General features: G+C 36.5%; 1 protein-coding gene across 1 annotated transcript in view; it reads right to left on the bottom strand.

Annotated features, from left to right (window-relative positions):
* BAZ1B (bromodomain adjacent to zinc finger domain 1B) overlaps positions 1-7903 on the bottom strand; it is a 2173382-nt gene extending 2165479 nt beyond the window's left edge. The window contains exon 1 of the mRNA XM_044054836.1: positions 7255-7903. Within this exon, the coding sequence (XP_043910771.1) occupies positions 7255-7373 (119 nt within the window). The 5' untranslated portion in view covers positions 7374-7903. The remainder of the gene's footprint in view (positions 1-7254) is intronic.
* Between the last annotated feature and the right edge of the window lie 2702 nt (positions 7904-10605).

Below are 10605 nucleotides of genomic sequence, written 5' to 3'. Positions count from 1 at the left end.
GACATCGGACGCCTCATTAGCAAAGGCACTGCCAAGGGAAAGAAGACTAACTCCCCTGTACTCAACCCTCATCAGGCCAATTACAGAGTACAATGCTCCCTTTTGTATGTACCGTGCCAGGCACTTGCAGCAATCTGACAGACCAACAGATTTCTAACCAAGGAAATTCAAGATTTACAACATGTCATACATGGACAGACTGAAGTCACCATCACTGTACTCAGTAGCATACACACTACTTAGGAAGGACTTGTGCCTGACCTACAGGGCAATCTCAGATACAAACCTAATGGAAATGCTGCACATCTGCAAGTCAAACAGGACAAGGGTCACCTGCTCCAGGGAAAATAACCTGGCCTTCAACATAAAAAGGACCTGCTAGACAGACATCTCTCAGAGGTTGCCACTCATCTGGAACGGGCTGCCAATTTACATCACACAAAGCCCTTCTATTACACTGTTTAAGTGTAGCCCAGAGAGAAACCATAAATTCCTGCCGGGAATTTCACTTATGACCTTCCTGGATATGGGCAGTCGTTGCCAAGACCTTGAGTTTTGGCATGATCCTTTACACAAGGTTGCTCTAATAATGTATTGGGTACACACAGACAGGCTTATAAAGACCTATGGGTCAATAGCCCAGTAACAACCTATGAACCTATTTCTAATTTTGCTAACTGTGCTTATGGGGCTTTTCTCCCTGGGCCTCCGCTGAAAATGGGTACTATGTCGAACATTCCCGGTAAACAAATGTCAACAAAAAAAAAAAAATCACTCCACTATACCCAGCACTCAAGGGTGCTAGAGAATAATGCCCCCCTTTGGTATGTACCTGTCCCTGTCCAAACACAACCAAATGACCCCAGCGCTCTCTCACATACTATTTAAAGGGCCTAAATCATAAAACACTATGCATATAGCATCAAAACCTTGCCCCTGTTCTCAATAGCAGTAGGGTGGGAGGATGGCATAATGTTTAAGGTGTTTACCTCACAGACACAAGGTGCAGGGTTTGATTCTCACATGAGGTAATTGGCTAGGCTTGAAATGGTTCACAAGGGCAGTCAACCAAAAAAAAGCACTCAAGTTGCGAGTCCTCAATCAATTTGAATTAAAGTTTAGCACTTTCGTCAATTTGATTGACTTCTTCAGAACAAAAAAACATCTTTCAAATCAAATTTAAATACAAGGTACTACATACTAATTGGTTCACTTCCAACCAATACCATCAATGGAGGTTTCTGTTCATAAATATTAATAAATCATAATTATTCAATACTTATAAGACTTCCCAAAACTAAATTACATTAGACAATAAAAAAAAAATATATAAAAATAATCGACCCGAACTCCAACACATATGTTCACAGTATATAAAAAAATTCAAAAAAAATTAAGCATAAATGTTAAAAACTGCATATGTAAATGTATATGTTATGAATGTGAAAACTGTTAACTTGAAAGAGAGAAGGCAGAACAAGTTTAAGCAGAACGGTCAAATGCTCATTTAAACCTGGTGGAAAATCGGCAGCTAACCTTAACTGCCATAATAATTCTTTATTTAAAATATTTTGCCAATCACCCCCCCCCCCCCGGCTTCCACATGTACAAAATCAAGAATAGCAAACTTAAAACCAGAAAAATTAGCACACTACATACTACGTTTCTATAAAGCATTGGTTTCCTTTTTGTTTCCTATATCGTATAAATGCTCATATCCTGGTCTTAAATAGTCTTTTCTACATAAAAGGAAAAACAGGTTAATCACACCTGACACACACATATATATATACATATACACATATACACATATATATATATATATATATATATATATATATATATATATATATATATATATACATATATACATACATACATACATATATACATATATATATGTATCATACACACACACCAGTTTGCTTGAAAAGCAGTTGCCCCTTTTCAAAATAATAAAACTTATTCTGATTCTCAATACTAATAGAGCTATCCTGTAAAATATATAAACAATAAGAGCATCTACCACAAGGTCTGCTCCCACCAGTTTTCACTTGTGTACCTTTGTAGTTATTACCTCTCTCCAATACTAACTTTAAATTAGGTCCTATTTTCGTAGAGAAAATGGGTTTATCACCCACTAAATGAAATACTTCACTATTAGTTTTGTGAAGTCGCAAACAGGAGACACACCAAACATACAGCAAAGTAACACAACAGCCCAAAGGTCGCCCCAGATGGTAGAGACACCTTAATTCCATTGAATGTAAAGACAATATTTCGGTATACTTTAAATGGGTTTCATATATACAATTATACTGGAACTATTACTCAAGACTTTTTTCTCTTGTTTTCTAAGGGATTCAAATTTGTTCCCACTAAAATGCCTGACATAGCAACAATAATGGTGGGCTTAGTTGTACTTGAGAAAATTAAATTTAAGAATAATATTTTCAGACAAGAATGTCAATATGAATTCCTATAAAACACCTAAAAAAGCAGTATATTTAATACACCTTTACATCCACTTATTACTGCTTTTGAGAAAACAGCGAAGGAAGACATACAAGATGTGGGGGGAGAAAAAGAACATTTTCAAATTTAAATCAGAAAGAAAGAATTGTTGAAAAACCTAAGGGAAGATAGAATACGTATCATGACACCTGATAAGGGTGGAGGAATTATATTGTACAATTCAAAAGATTATACTAATGTCATGCAGGATATTCTTTTTAATGCTGAAAACTATTCATGTTCAAAAAAATGAGATAAAAATGAGATTCATATCTCATATCAAAGATTAGTTACTTATATGAATACCTCATGGACCAAAGAATTTCTAAAACAGAGTAAAACTTTCTTTTGAATAAACATCCCAAAATTCCAGTTCTTTTTGGTATACCTAAAATACACAAGAACTTGAAAAAAACAACCTTCAGGCCTATTGTAGCAGCTGCAGGCTCCAAAATACACAATCTAGAAGTATACATAGACAAAAAGTTAAAATGTATTGTGGAAGTTTCCACATTTAATAAGACTCCTGGGACTTCCTTGGTCAACTAAAAAGTGAACTGTGGTGTCCAAATTCCTTCTTACTTACTATAGATGTTCAGGACTTAAATTTTCATGTATACTAAAACAAGAAGGGCTAAAGTTTTTTTTTTTTTAAGAAACACTCCACTAATTCTTCCTTGACTTCTGATGAAATTGTATTAATGTAAACTTATGAGCCTCATTTTGGAAAATTATATATATTTCGAGGTGGAATATTTTCAACAACTAAAGGGAGTTGCGATGGGAGCAGCTTGCGCACCCCTGTATGCAAATTTGGTTCTATTAGGTTGGGAAAGAAAATGTTTTTCAAAGTGAGTTTTCTAACATACTATTTTACAGTAGATTCTTGGACGATATTTATTTTATGAAAGGGGAGATTAGATATTATACCTTTATTCTATAATTTCTTAAAATTCACTTTTGAATTTCATGATCAAGAGATTAATTTTTTTTAGATACCAAGATAATTAAGGCTCAAGAAATTCATTTCCAGAATCTACCGTAACAATACTTTAACTATTTACATTTTGACAGCCACCATCCTAATTGCCAGGATGACATCTTTAAAAAGTGATGTGATCAAGGAATTTGGACTCTTGAAGGACATATTCCTTGAAATAGGTTATCCTGGGGAACTTTTAGATCACATACTTGGACGTCTTGGACGAATGGGGTAAAAAATATATACCCATTAGGCAAAGAATTTAAGCCAACATATACCCCTGTTAGGCAAAGGATTTAAACCAACAAATACCCCAATAGTGAGAACTAATGAAGACAACCAAACTGATTTTCAGCAAGCATGTGTGATACAATACAGCCCACTGTATTCTCAGGTTAAGGGAATAATATCCAAGAACTGGAACATCTTCAAAACTAACAGTGAAGTATTTCATTTAGTGGGTGATAAACCCATCTTCTCTACAAAAATAGGACCCAATTTTAAGTTAGTATTGGAGAGAGGTAATAACTACAAAAGGTACACAAGTGAAAACGGATGGGAGCAGACCTTGTGGAAGATGCTCTTATTGTTCATATATTTTACAGGATAGCTCTATTAGTATTGAGAATCAGAATGAAAGTTTTGTTATTTTGAAAAGGGGCAACTGCTTTTCAAGCAAACTGGTATATATAGCCAGGTGTGATACCGTTTTTTTCCTTTTATGTAGGAAAGACGGAGAGGCTATTAAAGACCAGGATATATGAGCACTTATACGATATAAGAAACAAAAAGGAAACCAATGCTTTATATAAACATAGTATGTCATGTGCTAATTTTTCTTGTTTTAAGTTTGCTATTCTTGATTTTGTACATGTGGAAGCCGGGGGGGGGGGGGGGGTGACTGGCAAAATATTTTAAATAAAAAAGAATTATGGCAGTTAAGGTTAGCTGCCAATTTTCCACCAGGTTTAAATAAGTATTTGACCGTTCCATCTTGAAAGAGAAGGCAGAACAAGTTTAACAGTTTTCACATTCATAACATATACGTTTACTTATACAGTTTTAACATTTATGCTTATAAATTTTTTTTTTAATTTTATATATACTGTGAACATATGCTTTAGAGTTCAGGTCGATTATTTTTATATACATTTTTTAAATTGTCTATAATGTAATTTAGTTTTTGGGAAATCTTATTTCAAGTATTGAATAACTATGATTTCTTAATATTTGTGAACAGAAACATCCATTGATAGTATTGGTTGGAAGTGAACCAATTAGTATGTAGTACCTTGTATTTAAATTTGATTTGAAAGATTATTTTTTTTGTTCTGAAGTCAATCACACTGACGAAAGCACTAAACTTTATTCAAATAAATTGATTGAGGACTTCTTTTTTTTTGGTTATTGAGTTTTCTTTTGAGCACTATTGCACCACCTGCTTGGTCACAAGGGCAGTCAGCCTAGTTCTAATCTATGAACCTATGGCAATAATGGATGCTAAAGCAACCTCTGCCTTCTGTAAACAGATTCCACAGACCCTAATCTGTCACCCATATTTGATACACAAATCAAATGTTTAACACCCACTCAAGGGATCTCACCTCTACTGCAAAATAAGCAAAAAGTTTGAGGAATAGACTTATCACAGATAATGCCACTTCTGTGGAAAAGTCTTCCACTTCACATAAAAGCAAAATACTTAAGTCACTCCATTCAACCATAACTTGGATGAATAGTTGGGGCAACTGTAAATTCACCTCCTGGTTTAGCACCCCATACCCCCTCAAACATGAGCCTCACTAGACAAGCTGGTCCTTTTCGGTGAACAGATGAGAGAAGTCCTGTTAAATGACTTGTGCAGGGTTGCATGGTGGCAAATTAAAGTGGAAGGAATCAAACTCTGCACCCTTGATTACAGGAAGCAGTTCACTGGCAGTTAATTCAGAGAACTAAAGTACAACAAATTACATTCTACTTATTCATTGCTTTTGTTGACTGGAATAGTCTGACTGGACTATGGAAACCCCATTTCAACAGAGACCCTGGGGAAAAAACTCCAGCAACAAAAGAAATTTTATTCAACAGACCAAAAAATGTAAAGCAAAGTTGCAATACAAGCATACAATAACTGCAATTTTTCTAGTATGGCTGCCTTTCAATCAGTAAAGAGTCACTGCATATTAATGCAAGTCAAACGTAGCATGCAAAGTGATGTTTTAAATGTCACATTACAATTTTAATTTTATGGGCAAGAGATGTGGGAGACAAGTAGAAAGCAGAGAAGGTGGGTAAAGTTACACAGTATGCACATCTGTTAACCAATATAAAGAAAAAAGTTGCGGGGATGGTCAAGCAGATGTACAAGAGAGTATTAACTGGAATCTTGCTGGAGGAGAAAACCTGTCAAGTGGTAAACAGAAACAGACGTGACAGTAAAGAAGCACAGAAAAACTGTAGAACATCTACAGTGAGAATTTGCTTTTTGAGATACATAGGGGTAACAAAAGGTGTGCAAAAGCCAGGGTAGTCTAGTCTGGGGACAAGGAAGAACAGTTAACTGTTTTTTTTTTTTAAGTGTCTTGGCAACTTTTTTGCGTTAGGTTCATTTGTTGTCGGATTGTGGTAGCGATTGGAATTCCACATTTTGAAGACAATTTGAGTACAAGGACAGACTAGAAAAGTTTTGTGTTTAAGTTATGGTCAAAGGGTGCTTGGCAGTGGACAATACTGACCGTACAGGGGTTCCACTAAGGCTTAGACTGCTAAATGGGTGTTAGCCTGAAAGTTCTAGCCAAACTGTTTTAAGGCAACACCCCATAAATATAGTTGCTAAAATTAAAAGCAAAACTCCTCTTAAAAAAGTGATACATTTGCTACAAGTTAATGTGCTTGCAACTTCAACTTAAGGTGTGTAACAATACCACCGCAGCACAAAAGCTCAGTACTTTTTACATCAATTAAAAACTCTTGTACAGCAAATTTCAATAATACAAAGCCATTGTTTCTGCACACATACACGCCAAATTACAAGCATGCACCTAACGGCAGTGTCACCAACTAAGCACATTAATAACTTGTTTCTCGTTCAAAAATAGGCTTTACCAACCGAGGCACTGTATTTACACTTGCCAATAAACACACGCACTTACTTGGAAATGGTGTCAGAGTTGCCTGCAAGCTTTCACTGCAACAAAGCCATGTGACCAACACTAAACTCTGAGAAAGACAAGGCTACCGTGATAAAATGACACAATGCTTACCAGTTTCGATCTCGGCTTCCATTAAAACTTCGATTATAACATTTCCTAAATTCACCACATTACTGTTACCATCTTACAGAAAAGAATGCAACACATCTGATTTCAGCTTGTCCTGGTCCACAGCAAAAATGCATTCCTCTCAGCTTTCACCAGTCCTACATGCTCATTTACCCCTTTCAACTGAGGACACTCAGTACTTTAAGTCCTTCTCTTCCTTCCAAACAAGACAGTAAAACGTGAAAGGCGAAGTAAATACTGTTACACTAAAACAGTACATTAAATACTGTATTGTATCCACACCAAAAAAAAAAAAAAAAAAAAACACTCCCCTCCGCTGGGGCAAGTCTCAAAACAAGCAACCAATTTACAAAGTCTCAGATTAACCAGACAAGTATCGCACATTCAGACCTCAAACAATGGGCTCTCAAGCAGAACCTTGGGAACGTCCCTCACATGTAAATGAATAGACCTAACACAAGCCACCCAGAAGGATACTCTTTGTTCCTGAAAGCCTCCTTGGTATGTTCGACTATATAGAGTTCCTCTCCTTCTGCCGGTGGCTCCAACAGTGGCTTCGCCAAAGGAAATGCCTTCCGACCCAATAACGGAGCCATCTTTTTATAGAAATATCAGCAATTTCCAAATGAAAACCAATAAATCCACGCCTCTCTTCTTGTACACTTTCAACAATCTAAATCCACAACTTTCCAGATGAAAGCTCTATGAACTCGTGGTCTCTCTACAAACACAGCGATGTTATTCACCTAAGACACAGTGAGTGAAGACAGACTTTCGTTATTCCTCTTCCGCTTATCATAAACCTATAGGAACAATTGAAACAGCGACGGTAGCGCCATGGATTTCTTAGTGCAAAAGGCCTATCTGGAGTCGTAGCTTCGCACACAACCTAAAGCTGTCTATTAGAACATCAATCACCATAAACGAGGTAGCCAATGACTTGTCAGCTATAGTACTAAACAATAAGCGTTTCCACGCGTATGACAGAATTAAAAGAATGAGCCCAATTATTGAAAAATGGCGCGAGAAACGTATCTGCCGGTAGCCCCCTCCACTGCAAGGGGCATACTAACCCTAAGCTTTTCCGTAACTATGTCTCCAAAGAGGTATGAACAACTCCTAGTGGCGAAATTCGCCCCAGGTGTAAAGCAAATCATCGTTCTATTGGCAAACGCTGTTGTCTATTAAACGGTGAAGGGTTGACTCCGCCTAGAAAAAGTTTGGTTGATGCGAAGGTTGTAATCGTAGAACGCTGAAGGCTGTAATTGGGCTGAGGTGAAAGGTCATAGTATGTAAACTTTGCTGGGGAATGGGGACTTCCCGGTTTTGTCATAAAGTTATTTGATATTTATAAAAAAAATATTTTTCTCACGTTTCTAATTTGCGGGACATACATATATTTGTTCTTGCATTACAGTTGAAAGATTCATCAGCAGATACTTTTAAAATAAAAGATAAAGATCTTCCAGTATGATTATTCCTATATCCTCATGTTTTCTTTAGATTCTCGAAGAAAGACATGGAACGGTTAGTATGCATTCTTTGGAGTTGAAAATATAAGTTATATTACCCAGTATGTGTCTTTGCTTAGAAGTGGGTCGACTAAGGAGGTTTGTTTGCTTTTTTTTCGCTTGGGTAAGACTGCCGAGAATAATTCAGATCATAAAGACTTTTTGGACCCATATCCTTACAGGCCTGATTCAATTGTAAACCGTGATTATTAAGTGCTTATATCCACAGTAGGGAAGAGAATGGCAAGGCGTTGCCAGAACTCATACCTACGGATCAATGTTTTTTTGTTTGGAGGAGATGTAAATAGAACAACAATGAATATATATGTACTAATCCGGAATCAATCAAAAAAGAAGAACGGGCACATTTAACTGACACTATCGATTTGAGACGTTGACATAATAAGAGAATGTAAATTAGTATACATTGACTGAAGCAAAAATGGATAACTGTAATTATTGTCATTTTTTGTTAAGTATAATTCTCCGTTTTTATCTACTGTGGTGGTGGTGCTGCGGTAGCGTTGTCGCCTCACATTTAGACGTTGCCCGTTCGATTTTCAGTTAGAGCGTCTTCTGTGTGGCGACATGCGTGAATGGGCGTTCCTTCAGGTTGTGCGTTATGCCCGGTATGCCAGCACGTAAAAATCTACTGCCAATCATTAGCGGATTGGAGTTTTGCTGTGGCGACCCATAACCGGGAAAAAGACACAAACAAACAAATTTTCCGTCTTTCTTTCCTCCAAAAATAAACACGTTGTAAGAAGGATTAACAGAGACAAAGTTAAAATCCGGGACAGGTGAGAGTTATGGGTAAAGTAGATTGTAAATCAATGCTGCTGTTGGTGGTTGGTATTGAGGCAGGGAAAGAATTTGATAGAGTCAGCTGGGATTTTATGAGTAGAACAATGGTAGTATTTTTGTTCCCTGACAGAACAATAGGGTTAATAAGGAGGAAATATCAAGGCTGAGCTAAGCATTAAGGTGGGAAGGTTACATTCCAATAAGCTGTGTTTCAACAGAGGAGCCAAGCAAGGATGTCCTCTTTCACCATTATTATTTATATATATATAGAGAGAGAGAGAGTGAGTCATTAACACAGAAAAGAAGGGATTTACATATACAACAATATTGCTCCTGTGATCATCAAGACAAGTTAGCCATATTTGTAGGTGCTATTATTTTGGACTTAATAAATCCAGAAAAGGTAATTTCAGTGTTTTGGAACATTTTAAGACAGTTGCAAGCCTTTTCAGGACAAAAATAAATGAAAGTAAAATAATGTCTATAGCAGTAAATTACATATTGGTTTTGTATTAGAACATTACCCCACCAGATGCACAGTAGCAAGGACCGCCTAAACCCCACCCAGCACTTTGCTCATGACGTTTATTTTGAAAAGTGCTTTGAATAATCATGGAAAAACCATCCTCAGAAAGTTGAATATGCTAAACATTGTAATTATTTCAATACAAAGCCTTTTCTCCCTTATTTGCCAGTACCAGGATTTCCAATTTGCAGTGATCAAAAGCTTTGATAAATTACATCTTGGACTAACTAATTTGGCAGAATGTGTACTTACAAATGCTGTACCGATCCAAACAGATTTACCTGTTCAAATGAAGATAGAATATGTTGCATATACCTCCCAGTATGGAATCCTACTAACCTGTAATTTGCACAAAATCAGTATTACTACTATTACCTGACTAGATAATTATCTCTACTTCTAACTTTTATGGTTGGCTATGAAAATGTATCTAATGTACTTTCACAACTGTACTCCTACATAAGCTACCACTATTTACAGCTATATATGCACAACCTGACTCTCTCCTACAAAAATGTCTGTAACATCCCCTCAATACCAGGACTGCATTGTCTGTTTATCTGTATTGCCTGTACTCTCTGCATTATCTATATTACCTTCACCTGTTTAGACTAAAAATGTAAATCCCTTCAATACCAGGACTGTATTTTTGTATTGTCTATACTCTCTGCATTGTCTGTATTACCTGCAACTGTTGAAACTAAAAATGTATCACTTGGAGCTTTTCTTCCCGTGCCTCCGCTGAAAATGGACATGTATCCAGTCGGACCCTCCCGATGAACAAATGTAAAATAAATAAATAAATTTATACAAAACTGTTATGCTAAGAATTACAATTCTTTAAAGCGGAGGGGTGCGAACACAATATGTTAAAATTAGTATTCTGTAAAGGTGCGGCTGGCGACCTCTCTGGGAGGTCTTTTTTATTGCATTTATTGTATTTATTTTGTCCCACTGCCTCAGAATATTGCTTGTTGCTTTATCTCC

This window comes from Protopterus annectens, chromosome 13.part0 (assembly GCF_019279795.1).
Source record: "Protopterus annectens isolate FY-2018-M chromosome 13.part0, PAN1.0, whole genome shotgun sequence".
In the NCBI taxonomy this organism is placed as follows: Eukaryota; Metazoa; Chordata; order Ceratodontiformes; family Protopteridae; genus Protopterus; species Protopterus annectens.
Note: the sequence above shows the minus strand (reverse complement) of the source record. Positions and strands in the feature narration are given on the sequence as shown.